Here is a 27,248-nt window from a genome sequence, read left to right on the forward strand (position 1 = left end):
AAAACCCTAAGCAGGGTCCAGGAGACCCCACGCCACCAGCCCGCTCGGCAGGAGGGCTTGGCAGCCAAGCTGGAAAAAGCCAGCTGGAGATTAAGGAAGTTATTAATGTTTGGAAATGAGATCTGGGCTGCGAGGGCACACGTCACTGCTGCAGAGGGGACGGGCGGGAAGGAGCCAGGGAAGTGTTCGGGCCCCTTCAAGCCCCTTCCGTGGAGCATGGGGACGGCCTGGGAGTGGGGCTCCCTGACTCTGCAGCCCCGGGGGGGGAGGGGGGGCAGGCTGAGGGCTTGGGCAGCTCAGAGAAAGTCAGGACAGTGTGGCTTGGACTCTGGGGGAAGTTCTAGGCTGGATGGGGGTGGGGGTGGGGGGTAGGAGGGGGGCAGGAGTTTGAGGCCCCAGGGAGGTTCTTTATCTCTCAGCTGCCCACCTGCTACAAAGCTATTGTCCTTGAATTCCTGTGCCCCCAGGTGAGTGGGGGCAGGGTGAGGTTCTCACTACATACACAGACACACATACACTCACACAGACACACACTCACTCTCACACAGACACATACTACACACACACTCACTCTCACACAGACACATACTACACACACACACACAGACACATATTACACAGACACATATTACACAGACACACACACTGCACCAATACCCTCAAAGTGGATATACTCAGCACTAAGACACCCCCCCCCCCCAAACACACACACACTCAAGGGCACCATAGCACCTGCTCACACACCTTCACCTGCCCTCCAATCCGGACAGACAGCCCGCCCAACCAGACACCCAGGCTGCCATGTGCGCTCAGCCACTCCCAAGGCCTCGAGGACACGCTTGCACATGGGCACGTGGCCACCCCTCCACTCCCTACCCTCCACCGCCCCTGGAATTCTGAGATGAAGCAGCCCTAGGAGATCCAGGAACAATGCGGGGCGGCCAGCCTGGCTCCACCTGCGGGAACAGCCGGCCCGCAGACGGGGGCGAGCGCGCGCGCGCACATACACACACACACACACACACACACACACACGCACACGCACACGCACACGCACACAGATGGGGGTAGAGGTGGGGCGGGGATGGAGGTGGGGGCGGGGCAGAAAGAGCTGCCTTAAGCCGTGCATCTCAGGAAGGAGTCCCAGTCCCAGGTCCTGAGCTGGGGTTCCTGCGGGGAAGCGTGCCGGGCTCCCCAGGGGTCTGCGCCTTCTCCCTCACAGGAGGGTGCCCCCCGCCGCCGCCCCCGCCGCCGCCGCCTCTGCGGCTGAGCAGGGACCCTTCTGACCTAACCCTGGGAAGCCCCACACCGGGCCACCTCCAGCCCACCCTGGAGGGGGTGTCCCCGCAGTTCCTCCCGCCCCACCGCACTCTGGGCCGGGGGCGGGACGGGGAAGGGCGGAGGGTCTCGGGGGCAGCCCCCACCCCGGCCGCGGGCTGCGGGCTGCGGGCTGCGGGCAGGCGGCTGAGCCCCGCTCCGCCCCGGCGCCCTCGGTGATGGATGTCCCTCCTGACCATCTCGTTACTTATTGATGCCCGATCCGCTCGTCAATCCCCGGGCCCACTGAGAGCGGAAGGAGCCGCTTGTGCTTGTACAAACCCGGGCGCCGGGATGGATGTGTGGCGCGGGGGAGGGGCGAGGCTGGCGCAGCCGCCTCACTGGCCAGGACGCTGGCCCGGCCCCGCCCCCGGGGAGGGGGAGGAGGGAGGGCGGAGGGAGGGGGGGAAGGGGAGGGGGCGCCCATTCTCAGTCCGAGCGTGTGTGCCTGCGGCTCTTCCTGCGGGAGGCGGGGCGCGTGAGATGGCCCGCGAGACCCGCCTCTCCACGAATGTCCGCAGGTGTGGGCTCTGGGTGTCCACACGGACCTACGTGGCCAGCGCCCGGGCCAGCGCAGCGCGCACGTGCGGCGGGAACGTCCATCAGGTGCGCCTGCCTCGGAGGACAGACAGGTGGGCCATCTGCAAGCGATGGAGATGGAGGAGAGCAGAGCCTTCACAAGCCTGCAGCTGTTGGGGGCGGGAGCCTCACCAGTTTGCGCTGACACCAGTGGCAGAGGCCGCAGAGGAGGATAGTCACGCTAAGGCTGACGGTGATGATGGCCGAGACCAGCAGGACGTCGCGGGTGGGCGCCCCTGGGGAGGAGGACATGCATAGGTCAGACCCTTATTGGCTGGGTGGCCAGCCATCCCCCCTCAGCCCGGAGCCCTCAGAACCACCACGCTGCCCACCCGCCCTTGCAGCTGACCCCCACCCTGGGAGCTTAGCCCCAAGCTCTGCCGGCAGCCCACCCTAGGGGCTCTCCGCTCTCCCTCATCTGCAAAACGAGACAGTTGTGCTGGTTGACATAGTTACCGTTCTCTCCCTGCCCGGGCCCTGTGTGAGCCCAGGCTCCATATCACCACCCCCCCCCCGCCCGCCCCAAACGTGACACCCTCCAAGGGAGAAGCCAGCGAGCTCCCAGCCCTGCCGGCCCCACAGGCCTCCAGACCCACTAACACAGCCACTGCTCCCCCAGGCCTTCACACTCAGCACTCGCCAGCCTGAGCTCTGAGCTCCAGCCAAATCTGCCCAAAGGCGCTCGGCTCCTACAATCCCGCTGAGGGCATCTGCCCTGTGGGCACTGACAGACTCTTAAGTGTCTGGCCGAGACTCAAGAGCCACATGTAGAGTCCAGGAGGAGAGCTCTGGACCCCTGTGATCAGCCCTCACCCCCTTAGCCCAGCTTTGCTTAGCCCACCTCCCTTCCCCTCCCTGAGCCTCGGTGCCCCTGGTGGACAGTCTCTGAGAGCTCAGAGGTCCTGTGTGCCACGCCAGGGGTGAACCTGAGGGGGGTGGGGAGCGAGGGGAGGCGGTGAAGGGTTAGAAAAGACAGGCATCAGAGGGCAGTGTCCCACCGGGGGCTAGGTGAAACACTGCCCTCTGATGAGAGACACAGTGCCACCGTCTGCGAGCCGAGTCTTTATTTTATAGCCAGATCCCACGAGGCCAAGGAGGGGCGTGGGAAAGATGTTTACAGTGTTCTCGTGGGTTTCAAATCCACTCAATTACAGGCACCTGATCAAGTTTTGTTTCCTTGCTGCACCTCCCGCAGCCACACCACTCAGCCACGTGGGGCCACAGGTTCGGACCATCAGGTCAGACTTACAGCCGCAGCCTTTGGCTGTCACTGTGCTGGGACTTGCACGTGGCTTTGCCACGAGAGGACCGTGCCCTCTCCTTAGTCCCGGGCTCGAACCTGTCCAAACGCTGTGGCCGCTCTCCACAGGCCGGGACCTCAGGGATGGGAGCCTCGTGGGCCTGCCCGGGGAGGAAAGTGACAGGTTTCTGCACAAATGGCGTCTCCTGCTCGCCGCATGGCTGAGGGCGAGTCACATAACCGCCCGTGTGCTCCCCTGCAACGCAGATAAACCCCCTCCCTGCCGTCACGCAGTGGGGGTGTACCCACGAGCCCAAACCATCCATCAGGAAGGTGAAACATGACCGGAAACGGTCATGTGAGGGAGTTGGTGAGAGCGGCACCCGATCACACGTGCTCTGTAAACCTGCGTCCGAAAGGCAAGGAGACGCGGCTGTTTACAGAGGAGCCTGCGTGGGACTTCCAGGGCCAGGGGGACGGTCTCTGTGAGTGGATGACAGCTGTCTGTCTGCTCCTGGTTCCTGAGGTGTTAGCTTCTGGGCTCTTCCTCTTGCTTTGCTGGGGGGGCCTAGAGAGAGGGCCCAGAGGTCACCCCCAGCTCTCAGAGCCATCGGGGCTCCCCCCATCACCACTCCAGGGCCCCGGGCACCTGGTTCGCTACCTGCTCTCCCTAGGATCCTGCGTGGGCCCCCCTCTCCGTTCCCATTTCCGGAGCCTCCCAGCTGTGGGGAAAGGCCGCCCTCGCCTGTCTCCCACCTCAACGAAACTTCCTCTCGCCCGAGCCCACAGCCTCAGCCCCCAGACGCCCTGCAGCCCGGCCACAGTCACCCTCATGGCGCACAGCTCTCAGGAGCTCTGGCCCCGGCAGCCCAGACCCCAAAGAACCGGCCTGCCCCTCCCTCCGCGGGCGGGAGAGCACGTTCGCTGAAGTTCTCAGGACAAACGGAGGCTCCATCTTCACCCTCCAGCCTCTGGGGGAGGGGAGGGGGAGAGTGACGGCCACGTTCCGCAGGGCAGGTCACCAGGCCCGAGACGCAGGGCTGCGGTGAGGAGGTGGGCAGGGGTGCCTTTCGGGAAGTGGGCCTGCACTTTGCCCAGCTCCCTCCACGGGACCTGGCCCGGCCTCACCGGAAGGGCCTGGGGGAGGGGGAGAGCAGGTGACCCCACACCTTCCTTTGTTTTTTAAAAAATATATTTTTATTGATTTCAGAGAGAAAGGAAGAGGGAGAGAGAGAGAGAGAGAGAGAGAGAAACATCAATGATGAGAGAGAAAGAATCATTGATCGGCTGCCTCCTGCACGCCCCCTACTGGGGATGGAGCCCGCAACCTGAGCATGTGCCCTTCCAGTCCGCAGTCCAACACGCTCTATCCACTGAGCCAAACCAGCTAGGCACACCTTCCTTTGTTGAACTCCCTCCTCAGTAAAGTAAATCCCACCTCGAGTTGAGCTTTCTTCAGCTATTCTCTACGGAGCACCTCCCCGGGCACCGGGGACAGGCCGGAAACCGGCGTTTACACCTTCGCAAGCCAGTGCCCCAGAACCGGGGAGCAGCAGCCGCCAGCCTGGAGCTCCAGACTCCGACAGACCCGAGGAAAGACCCAAGTGTGAGCACAGCCGCTGCCTCATTTACAAAATGATAATTAAAAAAAAAAAAAAAAAGAGAACATATATTCTTCTAAATTTACTTTTCAATGAGAGTTGACAAGCCTCTCTTTCTTAACAGCCTTGGCCCAGTGCCTTCACCACCGTGTCTCCGTTTCCTCCTTCATAAAGATAAAAACGCTGTCCGATCTGGGGTTGCTGCTAGCACTCATAGATCGGCATGGTTACTAGGGTTGTTGGTGTTAGTTTTGTCTCGGGTGTAAACAGAGGGCTCTGGGGGCACACAGATGAAGTGACAGTCGGATGAGGGAGCTATCTGGGAGGGCTTCCCGGAGGAGAGGGCCTTTGGTGTGGTCTGGGGGCTGGGGGTGAGGTGAGGGCAGCATATTCTGGGCAGAGGGAACAGCAAGAGCAAAGGAGGTCGGTCAGTGCTCTCAGCTGTGCCAGAGCCGGCCCTTCCTCGCTCTGATGACAAGCAGGTGTCCGAGATGCTCCACGTGCGGGAACAACGCAGTGCTCACAGCAACGGAGGTCGGCGGTGTGGCTATCCCTAGTTTACAAAGGGGGAAATGGAGGCACAGAGGGGTCACGCCCCCTGTCCAGGGTCCTTCAGAGAGCAGGTGGTGGAGCCAGGGTTTGAGCCTGTACCCCAGCTCTGGGTGCTTTTGGGAACACCTGGGGTTCCAGGGAACCCCTCCAGAGTAAGGAGGCGGGAGCGGAGTAGGTGAGGCTGTGGCACCACAAGTCCCCTTCAACCTACGCAGCGGCACTTCTTTCCCCGTCTCCCCTCTTGGGGGGTTGCTCAGGATGGTGAGCCCTGTCCCGGGATCAGGGCCCTGGGACCCTGCAGTACGGCCTTCCACGCAGTGCCCTCTCCCCGCCAGGCTCCCAGCATCCCCTGCTCAGCCCGCGGGGCCCGGGAAACGCTTGCCATTGCAAATTGCACTGAGGCTGTGAGTAAGTGACGTGCCTTCCTCGGCCGACGCATGGCGCTGCCATCAGGGGGCCAGTGTGTCCTCCCCTGCCAGCCAGAGCGAGCCGTCCCCAGGGCGTGGGGTTGCAGGGTCTGGGGCTGGATGGAACCTTGGAAATGATGAGGCCAGCCTATTGGGGTGCAATGCTCCCCCATCCCCCTTGGGGCAACCACAGGAAGTCGCTTCACAGGAGACAGGCTCAGGGATGGGCACGGGAGGGCTGCGGCGCCTCCTGCTGGCTGGACCCGCCTCCCCGGAGCCCTCCCTCCCGGCCCTCGGCTTGCCGCTCCCTCTGCCACACGCCGGCCCCAAATCCCTGCTGACAGCTCTCATGTCCCCTCCAGCTGTCTCCAGGCAAAGCCGCCCCTGCCCTTCGAAACCTCTCTCCGGTGACATGCATGGTTTCAAGTCCCCTTAGTGTCAGCACATTCACACTCGGGGAAAGAAAATATTGCCGCCCTCGCCAGCCTTCTGACAGCGCCGAGCTCCACGACCTGTCCCTGGGCGGAGGAGACACCCTGGGTCCCGGGGGGCGAGGGGAGGGGAGACAGACAAGGGCAGACCGAGGGCATCGTGAGACCCGGGAGGCAGGGGGAGGCAGGGGGAGGAGGACCAGGCCTCCTGGCTCCCATCGCAGGGGTGTCCTGGGAGTGAGGGGTGAGCTTGGGCACCCTGCTGCCCCTGAGCCCAGGCCTGTGGCGGGCATGTCAGCTGATTAGGGCTCAGGATTCACGATCATCGGACGGAGACCTATAGGCTCGGCCAGGTCCTGTGGGGAGAGCCTGGGCTCCTACCTACCCACGCCACTCCCCGAGGAGCTGGCGGGGTGCAGCCTGGGCACCCCAGGAGGCGGCCCACCTCAGGGTGGGCGAGATGCTCACCCACAGTCTTCCCTCTGTCTGCCCAGCACCATGGACAGAGCGGAGCCCATAGGCGGTGCTCAATACATGCTTGTCACCAGGATGAGTGGGGAGGAACCCCAGGCCACTAGGAGGAATGATGATAATAGAGGCTGCCATGTATTAAGCACCTACTGTGTACCAGACTACAGGGTCCGAGAAGGCAGGGGCCCTGCTCTGTTGTTCCAGGATCCTCGGTGACAGGCTGGCACTCGGTAGACATTGGTTGAATGTTCAATGCCTGTCTTTGTTATCCCATGTCACCAAACAAGACAGAGAAGAGACGGGAGGTTTGAGAACCTCTCTTACACACACACACACACACACACACACACACACACACACCCTTCTTCCGTTCTTCCCTCATGCCCATCTTTGCCTGACAATTCCTTATTTTAAATATATATGTTGATTTCAGAGAGAAAGGGAGAGGAAGAGAGAGAGAGAAACATCAGTGATGAGAGAGAATCATGGATCGCTGCCTTCTGCACCCTACAGAACACCCCCCCCCCCCCCTGGGGATCAAGACTGTAACCCGGGCATGTGTCTTTGACCAGAATTGAACCTGGGACCCTTCAGTCCACAGGCCGATGCTGAGCCACACCGGCAAGGGCATTTGCCTGACACCCCCTGGTTTTTCCAGGCCAGGGGAACAGCGCCTCCTACAGGAGCCCTCCAGAACCTCCTCAGTGAGAAGGAGCTTCTCCTGCCTCTGGCCCCCCCTCCATGGTGCCTGCCCTGCTTTTAGGGGCGGTGATGAAGTGCCCAGCTCTGGAGCCAGGCTGTCTGGGCTCAGACTCACGCTCTTATTCCTCCAAGCCCTGGGACCTGACCTGTGTATGCGTGGTTTCCCCTCTGTAAGTGGGGGCTCGCAATAGTGCAGGCCTCCTCGGACGGTTGTGGGGTTTAAAGGAATTAGCACCCCGAATGTGCTCAGCCTGATGCGGGATACGGAGGCAGTAAGTGCTAGCCATTACCACAGCTCCGCGCAGGAGACCTCTGGGCACGGAGTGGGCACTCGGTGAGTGCTGAAATACTGAACTAGATACACACATCTAGTTGTCCCCAGAGGACAGCAGAGGCGGGGGGTGGGGGGCGGTTCACGTCTTAATTCTGTGCTCCTGCCCCCGCCCAGTCCCTGACTCAGGACGGGCGGGCCCGGGGCTTGGACAAGAGCAGCTTCAGTTGAATGCGTAGGGCGAGGAGAGGGGAGGGCGGAGGCCGCGGGGGCTGGGGTGGGTGGCAGCTGGAAGCAGGCTGGGCTGCAGGTGAGCGCTGAAGACGGACCCATCCCTTGCCAGGGACCTGCCCCCACTCCCAAGTTTTCTCATCTCCTCAGCGAGCCATGATTTATGGATGAACAGAATCAAACAGGGCCACGGGCTGCTGGGAGGCCCCGGGGAGCTGTGTGAGGGAACGGACTTCTGAGGGCAAGCTCGCCAGCTACCCCGCGGGGAGTGGGCAGGGAGCCAGAGGAGAGGGCACACGTACACAGGCCACAGACACAGACACCATGGCTCTCTCACACACGCATGCACACACACACACACACACACACCCCGGAGACTCACCGTTGGCACAGACACCCAAGCACGCACACATACATACACGAGCCACAGAGACTCCTTGCACAGATATCCATGTTCATACTCACACAATAAACATGCATGGGAACCCATGTGTGCAAACACACACACACACACACACACACACATACACACACACGCGCGTGCGTGCCACAGTGACTTATTCCTTGCACAAACACCCATGCTTACCTTCACCCCCCCATGCATGGTCATACATGGTCATAGCCATGAGCAGATGCCCAGCCCACTCTGCCATCCATGGGGTCTCAGTATTCATGCACTTCCTCTAGCCTGGGGTTTTCGTCCTATGCCCGCACATGTCTGCTCAGATTCTGTCTGTCCTAAGGCAGAGCTGTGGGAGGGAAACCAGGCGTGGAGTCAGACGACCTGGGCTCAAGTCCCCCCCCTCCCCCGGCCCTGGCCAGTGACCCTGGGAGGGCCCGTGCTGGGCCCGAGTGCTTTCCCTTTAAATATGACAATAACCCCTGGCCTCCCGGCTGGGGTCCTGTCAGGGTCACAGAACACGTCACATTCACCGAGCGCGCGCCTTTTGTGCCAGGAAGTTCAGCTGCACCATTCTGTGTGATCGCCACGACCTTGTACCACACACACACACACACACACACCCCTCTTCCTAGTCCACGGAGGAAGACACGGGCCCGGGGAGTTAAGGCAACTTGAGCCTGTCCCTTCCCAGCGTCAGTGGCGTCCTCTGAGCCGAGGATGTGATAAGATGGTGTAATGTGCCGCACGGCACAGCCTAGCCACACCCCGCTGCTCCCCGCCTTCCGGAGGGCCAGCGTCTCTCACACCTGAGACTTGGCACACACTGTTCCCAGGGCCTGGAGTGCCCCTCCCTCTTCTCTACCCTCAGGGTCCCCCGACAAAGAGGCCTTCATTCCGTCCCACATTTCCTTCTGCCGCCCCTGGACCTACGGCAATTCTTCTTTGGGCTAAGAGCACTTTCTATGTCTTTCCCCCACCGGGAGCACCGGGAGGGCTGAGACCGCAGATCGCTCATCTCTGTAGCCCAGGGTCTGGTACGCAGGAGAGGCTGGACAGACAAGTGCTGAACAGAAGCCTGAAGCTATTCAGGGCCGCAGGGAAGCCCACCTCTTCCGGGAAGCCCTCCCTGATGACATGCCCTCACAGCCGTCCCTTTCCTCTCCAAACTTGAATTAACTGCCCCTCCGTCCACCCTCCCTCTTCTTGGGAATAGTCTTGTTTCCCAAGCAGGGCCACTAGGGCAACATCCTGTCTCCCCTTTGCTTGGGGGTCTCCCCTCGCCCACCGACGAGAAGCTGCTGGATGTGCGGGAAACCTGTGCACACGGGCGCTTGCCCCGGAGCTGATTTGCACACGCCCTCTCTCCAGCCTTGCCAAAGCTGTTGCTCCACCACCCCTTCCCGGCCTAGACGGCTCCCCTCTTCTGCACCCCCATATCCCAGGCCCTTGCTCTCCTTCCCAAGTGGCTGTACGCCTGGTGACTAATGCACACGCAGCGCTGAGTCACGCTCGCAGCCCCCAGCGCCCCTCTGAGGGGAAACACTCCTGTGCTCATTTGACAAGAAGAAGCCGAGGCTCCGAAGGGCTCTCTGCCCACGAGCACACGCAGAGGAGAGCTGAGGCCAGGGCTGGCCTTGGCGTCTGTAAGACCCCAAACCCTGCGGCCCTCACTCTGGTCCACCCCCTGGGAGCTGAGCCTGGACACGAGTCGTTCGAAGGAGCAGGAAGAGAAGACAGACACGGAGAGAACACAGGATCAAGAGCAGCTAAAAAACGGACCAGAGGGCCATGCCCATTACCCCAAGAATTTCAGAGCCCCCCAACCCCTCTCACACACCTTTCCCAGCTCCTTCCTCCCTCCACCAGGCCAGACCTTGGCCTCAGTCTACCTACAGTTGTGGGGGTGGGGGTGGGGGGGCTGAGTGCCTGAGGCTGGCCAGAGGGTGAGCAGGAGAGCAGGGTGGGGTGCCCAGGGCCCTGTCTACCATCTTGGAGGGAAAGCAGAGTGATGTTGGAGGTGGTTGGGGATACATCTGCCAGTGGCTTCCCCTCTGACCCGCCTGCTCCCACCAGATTCTGCACCGGGACGTATTATGCCTCAGGGACACCCCCCTCCCCCCAATTCCTTTGGTGGCTGCAGGATGATGTCCGGTGAAAAGCAGTGAAAGCTGGAGTCCCAGGTGTCCCCACGAGGCATCCCTTCCCGTGCACGTGAGCAGCTGGGGGTGGGAGAAGGTGGGAGGGGATTTACAGGTGCAGAGCCTGCAGCCCAGGACTCATTGGGCATGAGAATGGGGGTATATGTTTGGTGCCTAGCCCACCTCCCTCCCTCCTACCGACCCTACAAAAACAAACAAACAAACAAACACCAGAAAAAGGCCTGGTTGGGAGACAGCAACAGAAAAACCAATGAGCTACACTCTGAGCCCAGACAGCCGGGCAAAGCGCCAGGCCTCCGTCATGACGAATACCCTGCCTTCTCCCGGCACCGAAACTCCCTGCGCGGAGCTCCAGGCCACCCACCTTGGGAGTGGGGGCAGCTCCAGGGAAGAAAGGAAATGAGATGGGCGGGCAGAAGGGAAAAAGGAAAGGAAGGGAACGAGCCAGGCTCTCGTTTCCCGGGAAAGCTGGGCCTTGGCCCGGCTCCCATGCCCTCCCCACGGGCTCTCTCTGTGTCCTTCAGAAGGCCGGCGCCACCCACAACCCCTCCGGCCTCTCCAGGGCGGGAAGGAGGCTGGAACCCGAGGAGGCCCTGGGGGATTGTTTGGGAAAGTTAAAAGGAGCCGAAAATAGGGGCCTAGGACGAGCAGGCCTCTTCAACCTTGACTGTAATAAAAACAGATAATGCGCGCGGGCGAGGGAGAGAAGGCTGGCAGGGCTGCCGCGGCCGGCTGGATGCGGACGGCTTAGGATGCAGAGGAGATGCGAAATGAGTAAACAGCGAAGGAAGGATGACCCGGATGGGCCAGGAGCTGTTCCTGCAAGAAACCGGATGGGGGCATGTCGGGTCGGACCCACAAGCCTCACCAGGGAGAGAGGTCTGGCGAGCTCTCCGGACCGCACCCACCCCTCTCCACCTCTGCTCTCTCCCCCCGCAGACAGCACGGCCTTGGCAGCAGTGGCTCACATCTGTCCCGTGCAGAACCGTTCACAACGTGCTCCGGAGTTTTCAGAGGGATTTACCTCCACCGTCGTGTTCAAGGGAGGTGATTAGGGTGTCTTCTACCTGGTGACCCCCTTCCCGCATCACAGCCACTCCCACCTCCCACAGTTCGAGGCTTAGGGAAGGCTTCAGTCTTTAGCCTCAAAAGAGGGGTAGAGGGAGTCCTAGCGGGTTTGGCTCAGTGGATAGAGCATCGGCTTGTGGATTGAAGGGTCCCAGGTTCAATTCCGGTGCAGGCGGCAGCCCATCCATGATTCTCTCTCATGGTTGATGTTTCTAGCTCTCTCTCCCTCTCCCTTCCTCTCTGACATCAAATGTAAATATTTGTTTTTTAAAGAGGGGGAGAGGGAGATAAACCATCTGCAGGCCTCAGAAAGCTACTGAGTCCGGAAGTCATCAGGGTCAAAGCCACTCAGGGTGAGCAGGGCCAGGTGCCCGCTCCGAGCAGGGAGCCAGGGAAGGAGGGGCCCCGTGGAGGGCCTCTCGGGCAGGAGTGAGCGGTGGGGGCAGGACCAGGGGCCTGTGATGATTAAGTACAGGCCTTGACCACTCGTTACTCCTATGAATAATACATCGTTGTGCCTCGGCCTAAATCAGCCTCGTATTGTTATGAATAATACACGCTGCAAAGAAGCGGAGTGGGAACGGTGCGCAGTATTTTATTCGAGGATCTGGGAGCACTTAAGAGCTCCTCATGCTGATCCCTCGATTTTAACCTCCGGCCCCTCTCCCCCCCCCCCCCCCCCCCAGGTCACAGGCTCCCTTACGGGCCCCAACACCCTTCCGCCCAAGGCTCACAGCCATGAAAGCCACGGGGGCTAGGGATCTTGACCTGGGGGTTGGATGACCTGGGGATGGAGATACACTTAATCTGTGTCTGCGTGAAAGCTCCTAGGGGCAGATCCTAGAGGTGTGTAGGAAGGAAGTGGGGGTGGGGGGTGGGTAACGAGTGGGAATTTGGTTGTGGGAGTGGTGGAGAGAGAGCTGGGGATCTGAGTCCAGTCCGGCCACTCTCTGTGTCACGGTGGCTGTGTGACCTCAGCAACGAACTCACTTCTCTGGTCCTAAATCGCCTCGTTAGGATAGAGGGCAGCTGAGATTCTTAATCAGAGGCGCCATTCTACATGTATTCAGGGATAGCAACCCATGATCGGGACAGAGCCCCTGAGCACGCGGCCTGAGACCTGTCCGTGGTCCTGACACAGCCACAGCCCGCTGCCTCTGTCCTTGGTGCTGAAGTAGGACACGGTCCTGGACTGAGCCCTCTGCCAGGCCACCGTTCTCACTGCTCCTGGCGAGTGGGATCTAACCCCCGAAACCCTTTTGGGAACTGCAGCACAGGGGCCCCACCTTCCACTGTCTATTCCTCCCAGATCAGCCTGAAGCTGAAGCCCCACCGAGCGACCAATGACCATCAGACCTAGGAACTCCCTTTCTCCCAGGGAGGTCCCCAGTCAGCAGCCCAACTTGAGACACTAAGAGCCTCCCCACCCCAGTCAATGTCACATTCCATTCCCTCCCGGGAGCCCGCGGCACTGCCCCCTAGAGGCTGGCACTGGTACTGCGCTCGGAGCAGCCGCACAGAAGGTCCTCTGTGGTGGTGCTGGGTGAACTGGGAAGGAATTGGCAGACTGTCCCCCCCCCACCGCCGCCCCCTCACCCTTCCTGGGGCAATCTGGCGCCTGGAGCTTGTGGTGCTGCCCAGCACCCGTGCTCCTGGCTGTCTGGCTGTGTCTGGTGGCCTTGGGGGTGCGATGCTCCCCAGTTCACAGTGAAGACAGCTGGACCAGGTGAAACTTTCTGTTCCCTCCTCCAAGGTACGCGGGGTAGACCTCTTTAAATACGACCTTTCGTCCCATGGCAGGGCCAGTCCTACCAAGATGAGCAGAGGTACTCCACCTCACATCCACCCAAAAAAGATGCTTGCCCTCAGCCTCTCCCTAGGAAAAAAGCGGGGGTGAGAGAAGGCCACAGCTGCAACCCAGGCCTGCCCCCGAACCCCAGAGGTGGGGGCTCTTTGAGAAGCAAACCTGCTTGGTGTTTATAGAGGACTGCTTCATATTGGCCTCACGGGGTGTAAAAATTCCCCTCCTTCAAAAAAGAAAAGAAAAAAAGGCAGAAAACAAATAACCACCTGAAGACAACACTCAAAATCGCAGCTTCCCTGGAGCCAGGCAGGGAGTAAGGCTAATAGCCTTTAATTACAGCAGATACTATGGCCAACGCCCCGAGCCGCACACGCACTCCAGGCCGAGCACGATGGGAAGAGCTCTGCCCACATTATCGCGTTCGGCCTCACACCCCCCCTGGTGGGAAACATCATGATCAGCCTCCTACAGACGACGGAAGGGGGGTTCAGACAGGTGAGGGGACCACGCAGGGTGGGCCAGCTGGTGCGTGGGGAGCCTGTTCGGGGAGCCCCGCTGCCCCTCCGGGGTCTCCAGGGCCACCCCTCCACCATCATCCCATCCCAAAGATGGAGAGCCACGCGGCGGGAGGGGGAAGAGGAGGTGGAGACAGCGACACCACGGTCCCACAGCTCTTCACAGCTGGCAAACAGCTTTTACTGCCTCCGGCCAAACCCTCCCTCAGGATGCTTGAGGGCCTCGTTTGAGTTTCCAGCAGAGAAAACTAAGGCTCAAGGAAATGAGCGGCTCGCCCCGTCCCACGGTGGGGAGTGAAGCCGAGCCTCCGGTGAACACGGTGGGACTCCCAGCCCAGTGCTACCCGCCCTCCTCCCCACGGCTGGGGTCCAGGGAGGGGGCGTGCAATGGGCCTTCCTGCCCTGAGGGGCTTCCTAAGGCCATGACCTGGGCCACCTCCCTCCTCCTGCTCCCTAGGGCTGTCAGTTGGCTCAGCTCTGACTTGAAGTCTCCATTTCTTATTCTAAATGAAAAATTTTTTTCCCAGGCAATTACTTCCTGCTAATTAGGAGGCAAGGCTGCCAGTCCCTGGGCCCTGGGCTGACCCCTTTTCTCAACTCACAGGGGTGGGGGCGGCTACTGAGGTACAGGGTGGCAGCCACAGCCACAGACACCGCCTGGATCGGCCCCACCAGCTGAAGGAGGCCAGGCAGCCTTGGAGGGTGGGTGAGGGGGCCTGGCAGAGGCGCAGGGAGTGAGGGCCAAGGAACTGGAAGGAGGGAGGAGGGGCTCTGAAGGGGGTGAGGCGGGGGGCAGGAAGCTGGAAGGAGCTTAGACACGCATGCAGGGTAAGGGGAGGCCTAGGCTCAGGGGCCGGGGAGATGCAGAGAAACGGGGAAGTGCCACGCTGTAGAAAGGAGAGACCTCAGGAAGCAGAGAGAAAAAGGGGGTCTCCCCTCTGCAGAGGGAGAGGAAGGAGGAAAGCACCCTGGAAAATGGTGGAGATGCGGGAAGTGGAAGAGGCAGGGGGAGACTGGGAGACTCCAGGAAGGGGAAGGAGAGAGGAAGGGCAGGGAGGAAGGAGGAACTGCTGGAGGAAAGCCCTGGAGAGCCGGGAGGAGAGCCGGAGGAGAGCCGGGAGGACGGCTGGCGTGGCAGCTCCCGGGCCCAGGAAAGGCTCTCTCTCTGTCACTGTCCTTGAGCCTCCCCCAATGTCAGTGCCCAGCCAGTTGGGCCTGCCTGCCCTCCTACGCACCCACAGGTACCGGCAGGCATATGGCAGGCCACCAGCCAGCCTGGGCCCGCGTGCTCCACTCACCCAGGGCAGCCGGCCCACCTCCTTCTCGCCAACCTGCCACCCCCTCTCGGGGGCTGAGCCAGGGACCCTCCTGGGTCACACGGCGACAGGGCCACGCTGCCCCAGGACGGGGTGGTCCTGCCTTCCCACTTCACAGAGGGGGGACCAAGGCCCCCGAGATGGAATGGTGCTTGTCCAAGGTCGTGGAGCAGGCACGAGACGAGGCCAGACACAGGGCTCAGGGGCTGAGTCCCAGTGGTGGGCTCTGTTCCCTCCTGGGCAGAACCAGTAACGGGAGACAAAGACAGGGCCTGGCTGCCAGCAAGGCAGTCCCGGATCCGTTCAGGCCTGGGGTGGAGGGGGGAAGGGAGCGAGGGCAGCAGGGGCCGGAGGGGAGCACAGGAGTCACCCCGGATGGGGCATTGCGGGGAGGGCTCCACATCTGTTTGCGGACACCATGCAGCATGTACTACGTCTCCTGCTCCAGCCCTGTCCAGGCTACACGCAGGGTCTAGTTTACCCCCCACAACAGCCCTAGGAGACACGGATGACTCTCATTCCTTATCGGGAAGCAGCCCAGACTCCCGAGGGTTGACTACGTGGCCAAGCCCACAGGCTGAGCAGTGCCACGGTTCTGCCAGGTGGCTGGCCACTGCCCCGGGATGCCTCCGTCCTGGCATTACCCAATGATGCTCAGGCCCCTGCGTTCCCTGGTCCCAGCCCAGCCCTGGGCAGAATCCTGGCCCCAGACGCCAATGGGGCCACAATCCTGCACTGCGGGGGCTTCGGGTGGCCTAAAGGGGGCAGTACCCTGAGGCCCCAGAGTTGAACAAGCTCTGTCTTAGGTGCTGAAGTCGGGGGTCTGGTCCTGGCCCTGCCACTAATGTACTGCGTGACCTTGGGCAGGCCCTTTGCCCTCTTGAACTTGGTGTAGCCACCTATCTCATCAGAGGGGGGGACCAGATACAGGAGCGGGTACATACATGTGCCAGGCCTGGTTCCAGGCAGTTTCCAGACAAGTCTCCCAACTGCCCTCCCAGGCAGGTGCCATCACCCTGACGTGCCCAGGGTCACACGGCTACCCAACAGGAGGCAGCCTGAGGCCTGAGCCCCATCCTTCTGACCCAGAGCCCCTGCTCTGCTGTCCCTCCACCTCTCTCCCTACCGACTCGCAGCCCCTGCCTGGAGCCCCTCTGCACAGGCACACCTGCCATCAGGTTCCCACATAGAAGCACACACTCCGTCATGTGTCTGCATGACATGCGTGTGCTTGCTTCCACACCTTCTCCCATGCTTTCACAGAATTGCTGCCTGGAGTAGCCATGCTCAGTCATACGTTTCCACAAGTACCCTGGCACCAAGAAGAGGGCAGTCCGGCAGGTCTACATGCACACACACACACACACACACACACACACGTGCCCCCCATTCTGGGCACGGGCTGCCTCGTGGGGGCCGGGCCACGCCGCAGCACACAGCCACCTGGCAGTGACGTGGGTCACCACACCCCCCAGTGCCTGGTGACTCACACGTCACACTGCGCACCTGCCAGCTCCCCCATCCAGGCTGCCTTCCTCACGCCTCGCCCCTCACAGCAGTGGCACCTTCTCCAGGAAGGAAGCGGGCACACGCCCAGCTCCCAGGGCCCGGAGACGCCAGCCGAGCCTGGGGCGGAGAGGCAGAGAGGCCCTGACCGGAGGCTCTGCGAACCCTGGCGTCCATGGGACCTGCCCAAGACCGAGCCCTCCCTTCGGTCTGCATGCCAGAGCTGCGTTCTCCAGACCCTAGAGATGGTCCCCCTTTATCACTGCCAGTTCTGGGGCCAGAGGGGGGACCCGGGGGCCTCTGCCCGTCCCTCTCGAGAAGGCCGTGGTGCCACCAGGGCTTCTCTGGCCAAGTTACCATTGCACCCCACACCCCATCCCTGGTCCCTGCTCTCTCCTCCCCCTGCCCAGGCATCTTGGAGTTCTGGGTATTTTTAGGCCTCAGCTGACAGGCTGTGAAATCGCTCCCTTCGCACCTCCCCGACGAGGCGGGGGCTGGAGGGGGAGGAAAGGGGTTGGGGGGCACACAGCCAATGCATCGGGCTCCTCTGGGGCTGGCAGGTGCCAAGCAGGGGTGCGGGGTGCCTCCATGAGCCAGAGCATCCTTCCGTGGTGCCTGCAGGAGGGAGAGGGGACAGGGTGGGACGGAGGCGCCCCCGCTCCGGGGAGCTGGCAGCTCAGGTTTTAGGGGACACCCTCGGAGTCCGGCTCGCAGCCACTCCCAGCTCCCGGCACTCCCTCCCAGCGAAGAGCCGAGAGACAGGCTGGCTTGGGTCCCAGTGGGCTAAAGGAGGCACCAGGCCGCGCAGGCCAGTGGTTACTGGGCATCTCGCCTGTGTGCTACTGAGTGACTGGGAAGACACGCCGCCTCTCCGGCCTCGGTTTCCCCCTCTGTACAACGGTGCTAGTGACACCCCCTCCCAGGACGGCTGTGAGGGTGAGAGGCAGGGAGGAGCACCCTGGACTGAGGATGCAGCAGGCACTGCCAGGAGGTCCTCCCCGCCGCTTCCTGTGACCTGCCCAGCCCGCACCTCTCCTCCTTCCTGGGAAGGGGCCCAGAGTTCATCCTGGCATCAGGCCCCCTGGTGCTCCTCCACCCTCTCCCGGAGAGGAGCAAAGCCCCCGCTAAGGAGGGTCGCCCTGGAGGCCACCCCTGCAGCAGGGGACACACACACTCTCCATGCACATGGACCCCAATACCCCGAGGCTGCCAGCACCTCAGTGCGAGTGAAGTGCTGACCCAGGGACGACCCTAAGGAAGTGAGCAGACAGACCAGGCCCTGCTGGGAATGGGCCCCTGTGCCAGGGGCCATGGGCACAGGGAGAGGGTGGCCGCCTAGTTGCCATGGAAACAGGTTGGCAGTTGGCTCTGGTGGGGTCTGGCAGCTGGAGTAGGATGGTCCTGACGCCCAGGCTGAGGGGTGGGGTGCAGATGCAATCTCAGGAGCGTGACCTGGGCCCTGGGCCTGCCCGTTCGGCTCTCCATCCCTCTCAGGGGCTCCATCCAGGCCCATCTGTCCCCTGCCGCCCCCTGGCCGCCCCTGACCCACCACCAGCTTTAGGAGGGCAGGGCTCTGTCCCGTGGCTGCTGCAGACCTCCAGGGTGGGTGCCGGGCTCAGCCCTGTGCAGGGGAGAGGTCCTAGCACTGCGGGCGCTAAGGTTCTTCATGGCGATCTGCGTGAGAGCCAGCCACGGCTCCGTTTTAAAGATTCAGTTTTTCTGTTTCAGAACGCCGGGGCCTTTGGAATCTGACCCACCCCGCTTTCCCAAGCCTGAGCCCCTACCTGACCCCAAGGACCGCCCTGAACCCCTACCCCGACCCCAAGGACCGCCCTTCCAGCCACGCCGCTCACTGGCTGCTGCCTCAGAGGCCAGGACTGGTCACACCTCCAGCCTCGGCGTGTGTGGTCCCCTCCACACCCCACGCCCCGCCCCTGCTCGCTCACGGGGCAAGCGCTTCCTCTTCCTTCAAGACCCACGGCCCTGGCCAAAGCTCACACTGGGTTTGGAATCTCAAACTGAATTTTTTTTGTGTGTGTGGTTTTTGTTTTTGTTTTATGATTTTTTAAATTGATTTTTAGAGAGAGAGGAAGGGAGAGTGAAAATGAGACACATCAATATGAGAGCAAAACATCAATCAGCTCTCTTCGGCACACTCCCCCCCCCCCCCCCCAACCGGGCATGGAGCCTGCAACCTGTGCGTGTGCCCTGACTGGGAATTAAACCAGCAGCCAACCAATTGAGCCTCGGGCGAGGGCTCAGACTGATTTTGTGGGGTTTGTTTTGTTAATCCGCACCTCAGGTATTCCCTCCAGGATCTTGAGAGAAAGTGGAAGGTAGGCAGGGACGGGGAGAGAGACGCATCGATGCGAGAGAGACACACCCACCGGTGGCCTCCTGCACGAGTCCCATCCTGGGCCGGGCATTGAACCCACAGCCCAGGCATGTGCCCGGGGCCTGAAACCCGTGCAGAGACCCTCGGTGTGGGGGCCTGACTCTCCAACCACTGAGCCCACCGGCCAGGCCTCAAACAGACGTTTATGGGCAAGTCCCGCCTCCAGCTGATGTGGTGACAACTGACTGACACTACCTGGGTGCAGCCTCCCTCCTGCTCCTCCCCCGGGGCCGAAGCAGCCTCCTCCTCCTCGGAGCTCCGGGAACCCTCGTCCCACACACCCATCTCTGATTCAGGGTAACCTGGTAACAGCTGCCATTGGCCAGGCGTGGACTCTGTGCCCGACTCTCCGCTGGAGGCGTTTCCCCCGTTATCTCTCCTCATCCTCCACCCCCCTGGGAGGTGGGAAGCATCATCACACCCATTGCACAGAGCAGTAAACTGAGGCAGAGTGGTGGAGTAACTAGACCTAGCTTAAGCATGCCAGCCCCTCGCACATACACAAGCGCCCAGCGCATACGAGTGCTCCCAGAGCAAAACCTCCGGTCTTGACTGCACCGTTGTTATCAGGGGAGGGGACTCAGGGTGTTGAGTGACCTGAGGGGGTCCCCTTAAGCCGAACCCCTTTATCAAGCCTGAGCTCCCCCTTCCTGGAGAAAGGAAGTGAGGGCTCAGGGCAGCCCTAGAGCTGCTCTGTGGGCCGGGGTAGTAAAGAGGTGCGCAGGGAGCCCCAATATCAGGGCCCGGGGACATGGGGAGCCTGAGGGGTGCCGGGGTGAGCACAGGCTGGAGGGGCCCCCGGAGCGGGAGGGGGTGCTGTGTGCTGCGGAGCTGGCCACTCGCGAGTCCCACTGCCTCTGCCCCGTGGTAATGAGCCGGATCCAATTTGTACCCAGGGCCCCGCGGGGAGCAGCTGCCGCGGAGGGTTTGAAGTAATTTAATTGGACGTATTAGCCACACAGCATCTTCCGCTCCCCTCGTGCAGGCCTCCCGCACCCCAGCCACCCTGCCCTGTCTGCGGGTGGGGGGTGCACTGCACCATCCAGCACCGGGGACCCCGCCTGCAAGGACCGGCCCCTTGACACCCCTCTTCTCTCGCTCTCAGGGCTCCTGGGGCTCCGGAACCAGAGGGCTGGCTGGGCTCGGGGGGCCCCACATTCTCCCCTTCCTCTGACGCAAGTGGCTCAGCCCTCTCGCTCCTGCTCCTCTGCGGGCAGAATGGTCTCCCCTTTCCTCCCCAGCCAGTCTGAGAGCCCCCCGCTTCCTGCACTGCATGAAGGGCACTGAAGGAGCAGGGCCACCAAGATGGGGGTGCAGCCTTACACACACACACACACACACACACACACGCACACTCGCACACACACACTCACATACACACACGCACGCACACGCACACACACACACGCACGCACATACACACACGCACACACACATTCACACACACACACGTGCGTGTGCACACACGCTGTCATGAGAATACCTGTATCCAACACACCAAAGAGCCAGCCCCCACACGCCTGCAGGCCACAGGGCCAGGTGAGACCCTGCTCCTGGCAGATGGAGGCCTCCGAGGCAGCCAGGCCGGCAGGTGGCAGGGCGTGGCGGGGCAGGCAGGGCCCCTGGAGGGCACAGGCCCCGCCTGGCTGGCACAGGGACCCAGCCCCCTCCCCGATGCCTCCCGTCACAGCTCCCCGGGCTCCCCGGGCGCCTCCCGTGCTTCGCGACAAACGCGCTCGTTAGCGGCTGTTGACAGCGGCGAGGCTCGCAGACGAGCAAAGCGATTACTGCGCCGGCCCAGCGGCCACCGCACGCAGGTGCGCTCGGGGCAGGATGCGTCTGCCCTCTGGCCCCGCCCCCTTCCCACTGCGTGGTGGCCCCACCCAGTCACCAGGCCAGTGGGCTCCCAGCCCGGCCCCACGGGTGACACCTTCCCACGTGCCTGTCAGGCGGGAGCTCAGAGCCCCCCGGAGACGGCCCGACAGGCCAGCCCACATCCCAAGCCACTGGGCCCAGAATTCCAGGAGCCGGGGCTGGGCGCCGTCCAGCCCCCTCCACAGGTCCCGCGCTGTCTGCCAACTCCGTCCTGACCCTGGGGATCCTGCTGGGTGAGACCGGAGCCCTGCCCTCCAGACACGAGTTGGACAGGGCCCAGCCAGGCTGCCCCCGTGGCCCGGAAAGTCAGCGACTTCCATGTCCATGGAACTGGCACAGTCTGCCTGGCATCATTGACTGGGGTTCCCTGGCAAGGCAGGCGGGCACCCGGGCGGGGCCTGGCACAGGCTGGCTCTGGCACCTGGCCAGCCCAGCGACTGCCCCGACAGAGAGCTGACCTCACCAGTTGCATGTGCCACCTGCGGGGCAATGCCCACGGAGCAGGGGGCCGGCTCCCGGCAGGGCGCCCTGGGCCCGCCTGGGCGGCCTCGGTGCCCCAAGGAGGCTGTGCCGCCGGCCGGCCGCTCCTCCAGCCAAAGCCCCGCTCCAGCCTGGGCCTCCCACCTGCCACGAGGCTCCCTCTCCTCGCCCTGCTGTTCCCGCCTCACTCCCCTGGGGGCAGCAGTTATTGAAAACGGTCCATCAGATTCAATGAGGATTCCAAGCCCCTGAGAGAATGGGGGTGGGCAGGGAGGGGGAAGAGAGGGGGTAACCACCCACTCCTCTGCCTTTCCCTGAAGACCTCCTGCAGCTGTGGGGGGGAAGGGAGGAGGGAGGGGCCAAGGGGGCAGCCCTCACAGGCACTCTGTTGCCTTCCAGAACCTTTGGGCCTGAGTTTGGGGTCAGCCACATCCCAGCTGCCCAGGGCCTGTCTTTGTTCCTCCGACACCCATCCGTTCCTGTGCTCCCCGCTGTCCTCACCTGTCACCTGCTGGCCGGGGTGCTCCCGCCCCAATGCAGCCTGCTCTAGCCCCCCTTCCCTGAGGAGGAGGGGCTTGGAGGTGGTCCCGCACAGCATGAACCAAGGGTCCTGTCTCCATGGGAAACACGATAGCTGGGGAGCACCGGCTCCCCTGACCCGAGCCATCCCTCCCGCCCTGCCCCGCGTTCCAGCCCTGCTCAGCCTCAGGTGCCCCCAGGTCATGGTTATGGCCGGCTGGGGGATCATCTGAGCGTCAGTCCTAGACACTGACCCAAGCCCAGACACAGGCTAGGGAGGTCTGGGCCTGTGCCGACGGGGCAGGGGAGGTGGGGATGGATGGGTAGAGGAAGGTGGGGGGAGAGTCTGCCAGGGAAATGGTTCAATAGAGCCAGGCCCCTTGGGCCATCCCACACCCCAGCCCTGGCCCCTAACCCCGACAGCCTTCACAGAACATGTCTGGTCTGTTCTTCCAGCCACCCCCCTCCCTCACCCCCCCCCCCTCGACTGCTGCCCCACACAGCACCCAGCAGCACTGCCCTACCTCGTGCCCAGGGGCCTGGGCAATCCTTCTGCCTTGAGAGAGGAGACCCACCATGCCAAGGTCCCCGGCCCATGCAGGGTGCCCCCCATACTCTCCCGGAAGGGCCTGCCCAGCAGAGTTGCTGCAGGGAGCAGAGCATTAACAGGTGGAGCGGGCGGGACCTCAGGCACAGCTGCCCCCAGGGACAAGCTGGCAGAGAGCCGGGAGGGCGGGCACCCTCCGGACCTGGTCTCTGTCCCCACGCGCTGTGGGAGCTCAGACTCTGCCTCGCTGGCCCTGCTCACTTGCTCACGGCAAGGTCACCTCTCCCTGCCTCCCTCCCTGCCGCCGTCCTGCCCGCCCACGGCCACGCTGACCCCTGCAGGCGTGCTGAAGCCCTGCCTGGGCCGGGCAGGCATCGGAGGGACACAGGGAGGCCGGCCTGGGGGCCGCAGGGGAAAGCTGCGGACGGAGGAGCGGGCAGGGGGGCTGGGGGGCGGCAGAGGCGTTTGCAGGCAGAGCTGGGGAGGGAGGCCGGGCGGAGTTGGGCAGAAGCTGACGGGAGTCTTCCTTCTTCACTGGGCCCCAGCCTCCCCCACGCCCCCTGGCTTCAGCCTCCAGAGATCTGGGTGAGAACTGCCCGGGGAGCAGGGCCCCGAGTGGAACAAGGGCACAGCCAAGTGGGAGCGGAGCTGCTCCTGTCGGTCCCGTGAGTGAGGACTTCCCCGTGGGCTGGGCCCACGGTGACAGGCCCAGTGAGGCGGTCCCGCCGGACCCGCTGGAGCCAGCTGGGGACGGAGGGGAGGGGGACAGGACAGGGGAGTAAGGCGTTTTCAAGGACTGGGCCACAGGTGTTCCTGGGAGTGGGATGAAGGGGTCAGGATATAACAGGTGCTGGGCCCTGGGGGACCAGAGGCCCCGGCCCGAACCCCACAGGCATTAATTTGCCTGTCTCACTCCCACCTGGTGCCATCCGAAGGAACAGTAGGGAGGGGGGGCAGAAATAGGGGACACATAGGCCTGGCTGAGGGAGCAGAGTCTGGGGCGGCCTGGGATGAGCTGGGGGGGGGCGCGTCTAGCCTGGAACGGTGAGGTTACAGGAGGTAGGCAGGGATGCTGGGGACACAGAGGCCAGAGGTGGGCACTGGTGGGCACGCAGCTTCAGGGGGGAGTGGGCAAGATAGGGAGGCCCCTGCCGAGGGGGGAGAGGGAAGGGTGTGGGGGCCCGGCACTGGGCTCTAGGCCTTTCCCCTACAAGACGCCAAACACAGAAAGTTGGCGTCCGTGGAGAGGGCAGGGGTGTTGTCATGGTGCCAGGCCTGGGTGGGGGGGGGGGGGAGTCGGAGAGAGGACAAGGGCACAGCACCAGGCCACGAACCTATCTGAGGAGGGGAGGCTGCCAGCCTGGCTGGGCCGGGCCGGGAGTGTCCTTCCTGCCTCTCCCCGGCCATCCTCACTCATCTCCCAGAGCTGGTCTCTGTTTGCTCCCACAGGGTGAGCCGGGCGGGAGAAGGCCCCTGCCCTCGGCCCAGTGCTGGGCACTGGCAGGTCGCCTGGGTCCAGAGGAAGAGAGGAATCTTCAAAGGCAACGTCCCTCCAGCCATCGCATTCGCCGATGGGCACGAGGCTCCGGGGAGGGAGACTGAGTCTCTCTCTCCTGAAACCTGAGTCCTGAGAGTGGGCAGTGCCTGGCACCCGGTCTGCCCGGCGGCGAGGCGGCTGCAGTGGCCGGCGGGGCTGAGAGGCAGCTCCTCAGGAGGCAAGGGCAGCCGGAGGCGGCCCCCGAGGGAGCCTGCAAAGTGGGGCCGGGGCTGCCCTGAGCTCTGGGTCCCTTCTATGGAGGCTCTCAGAGCTGCTCCCGCCCCCGGGGCCCCCACTCCCGCACCAGTACTCCCCGAGACTCCTCTGAGAGCAAGTCCTCAGGCCGGGGTGACGTGCTTGTAGCCTCGGAGGAGAAACCCAGAAACTGAGACCCCCCTGCCAGAACGGGCAGCTGGCTGGGAGTGCGGGGGCCTGGGGTGGGGCACCCCTGGAGGGAGCTGAGCCCAGCCTGGGCAGGAGCTGGAGGGGACCTGCCTACAGGTGGGCACTGCACGAGGAGGAGGCGTCGGGAGCCAAGGAGGAAACGGCAGGGCGATTGCCCAGGGAGGGAAGGAGGGTTCCTGGCTTAGCTGCCAGGATGCCAGGACGCCAGGATGCCAGGACGACGCCGAGCAGACGTGGGCTCCAGGCCACTCCCCAGGCTCCAGCTCCGGGGAAATGCAAAGGAGCGGTCTTCCCCCCCTCCCCCGCAGGGCAGGAGTGAGTTTGGGGTTCTCCGAGCCCCCTCCCCAGGCCCAGGAGCCCACACCCCTGGCACCCCCAAGCTCATCCATCCATCCCCGCTCGCGTTCTCTCCAGGTGCTCCGGCCTCCCTCCCCTCGCTCCTGCGGCGCCCCAGCCCCCTCCCCTGCGGCTGCACCACATTCCCGCTTGCCCCCTGGCACCCTCTCAATTCACAGCTGGCACCGCCGGGGGCACCGCTCCCCAGTGCCCGCAGCCTTGACCACAAGCTTCCGGGGATCCTGGTTGGTCCTGGGGTCCCCCAGCGCGGGCACCTCCCCTTCGGGGCGCCGGTGCTGGGGACCCGGGGTGCCAGAGGCGCTGCCGCTCCGGAGCCGGCGCCTCGCTCCGCCACGCTCGCTGTCCTTGGGCTGCGGGGCGCGCGGGGAGGGGGGGGGGTCCTTGTGGGGACACTGCGAAGTCGGCGCCGGGCATCCGGCCGGGCAGGGCTTGGACCCCAGGAGGCGGGGGTCCGGGGTCCGAGCCGTGGCCGCACACGCCCGTGCCCGCGGCTGGGATGACCCTGGGGGAGTCCGCGCGGCTCCGGCGGCCCCGGGCTGGGCTCCGAGACGGCGGCGCCCCGCGGGCCCGCTTACCTGGGCTGGCCGCCTCCGGGTCCCGGTACATGGTCCCCGCGTCGCCGGCTCCCTCCGGGCTTCTCAGAGCCGCCCGTGGCCGCGCGCTGCTCCGCCGCCGCCGCAGGGCATGGGGCCCGGCGCCCCCCGGGGGCGGGTCCGAGGGCGGGGGCCGCGCGGGCTGCACGGGGCCGCGGAGCCGGGGAGCGGGGGCCGCCCGCCAGCCTCCCGCCGCCGCCGCCGCCGAGCCTCCTTCCTCCGGCCCGCGCTGCGTGTGCGTGCCGGAGCGTGTGTGTGTGTGAGTGTGTACGAGGCGTGTGCGTGCGTGTGTGTGTGTGTGTGTGTGTGTGTGTGTGTGTGTGTGTGTGTGTGAGAGAGAGAGAGAGAGAGAGAGCGCGCCCGGGGCACCGCCGGCGCCGCCCGCCTGCTGCCGCCCCTGCCCGTGCCCGCTGCTGCCCGCTGCCGGTCGCCCGCCGCACTGCAGCCCACGCCGCCGCCGCCCTGAGCCGCCCCGAGGGCACCGCCGCGCCCCGCGCCCCGCACCCCGCCCGCCCACGGCCCCGCGGGGAGGGCACCGTGCCCTCCGCTGGGCGCTTGGAGCCTGGGGTCCCGCCGCACTGGGCGACCCGCCCCCGGTGGCAGCGGCCTCGGAGCACGCCGGGCCGCGGTGCCGGCCGCCTCCTCCGAGGTGCCCTTTGATTCCGCTCCAAGAGGCGTTGAAATCCCGCCCAGGTTTTCCGCTCGGTGGCGGCTCCAGGGCGTCAGCTCGGGACTCCGCTCCACCAAGGTCTCGGGAAGACGGGCTGGTGTGTGCGAAAACCAGGACTGGAGTTATTTTTTGCCAGGCTGAGCCTGGATCCGCTCCTCTTAGTCCCCCAAGCTTGCACACAAATGGAACGGAAAAGTCTAGAATGGCCACCCTTGGTGGAGGACTAGCCCAGTGACGGTCCCCGCTTACGCCAGTCCCTCAGGAGAAGAAAAGAGACCTTTCAGCCTGTGCTCACCCCTCTCCTGCCCAGCGCTCCCCTCTCCTCCCCACTCCCTGTTTTCCTGACCTTGTTTTAGTGGGTAGGAAAGAATCCCTCTTTGGCTTCCAACCCTGGGGCTCTCTTGGTCCGCTCTGCCCCTCTGTTAGCTCAGCTCAGTCCAAATCAAGGGAACCCTAGCTTCTCGTTCTCCCTAGAATTGGTGTTTGATTCTGTGGCGGAGAAAGGTGTGTGTGTGTGTTTCTTCCAAGGGTTTGAAGGGCCTGGAGCCAAACCATTGGTGGTTTCAGGGATGGAGACCTCCTGCACACACTGTTCACCCCCCCCCCCACACACACACAGGCACACAAGCACACCTCCACACAGGAGAAACAGACACGGGAGTGTCACCCAGCACAGCAGCGGCCCCAGTTCAGGAAGCTCCCCCCCCCCATCAGCAGCCTGCTCCCCCCTCCGCTGAGAATGCAGTTCACAGACAGCCAGGCTTCCCGGAGCCCAGGCTTCCCACTCCCACCCCGACAAATCCACTAACCGGTTTCATCCTGCACTGCTCCCACCCAGCTCACCTCCATCTTCCCACGGCCCAGCAGGCAGCAGCACCCACAGGGACAAACCTTTGTCTCCAGGCTCCCCCAGCACACACACACACACACACACACACCCCTCCGCCCACAGCTCTTCCGGCTGGGGAGCAGACAAGGAAATCCTCCAGGCACCCCTTAGTGAAGATTGCCCCCGTGGGGACAGATTTCCGTGGATGGAACGCTCTCATTAAACTCAGAAGGAAAGGTGGTTCTGGCCCACAATTCCTCGGTGGCCGTGAATCGCAGCCCCCGGCCCCTGCTTCAGGGCCATTACGCTTCCTACACCCACAGGCAGCCGAGAACCCAGGGCTGTCCCACACCCCTCTCTAGCCAACCTCAGCAAGCCAAGCCTCCACCTGAGGCTCAGGCTCTTAGGCTCGGCTGTTCCCGGGCTCTCCCCCCGCTGGCAAAGAGCAAATAGTGCCCCTCTTACCCC

At 63.5% G+C, this 27,248-nt stretch overlaps 1 protein-coding gene across 5 annotated transcripts in view; it reads right to left on the bottom strand.

The window, feature by feature from the left end:
• The window catches only part of SYT7 (synaptotagmin 7), a 59,335-nt gene extending 33,733 nt beyond the window's left edge, over positions 1-25,602 (bottom strand). For 3 of the 5 annotated variants that reach the window (XM_084895856.1, XM_084895857.1, XM_084895855.1), the window contains exons 1-2: positions 25,264-25,602; positions 2,029-2,132 (exon numbers count right to left, since the gene is read on the bottom strand). In XM_084895856.1, the coding sequence (XP_084751982.1) occupies positions 2,029-2,132; positions 25,264-25,294 (135 nt within the window). In that variant the 5' untranslated portion in view covers positions 25,295-25,602. The remainder of the gene's footprint in view (positions 1-2,028; positions 2,133-25,263) is intronic. The other 2 variants (XM_084895858.1, XM_084895859.1) reach the window with 2 other exon arrangements.
• Positions 25,603-27,248: the final 1,646 nt, after the last annotated feature.

Source organism: Pipistrellus hanaki, assembly GCF_964339955.1.
Source record: "Pipistrellus hanaki genome assembly, chromosome: 9".
NCBI classification, from domain to species: Eukaryota; Metazoa; Chordata; class Mammalia; order Chiroptera; family Vespertilionidae; genus Pipistrellus; species Pipistrellus hanaki.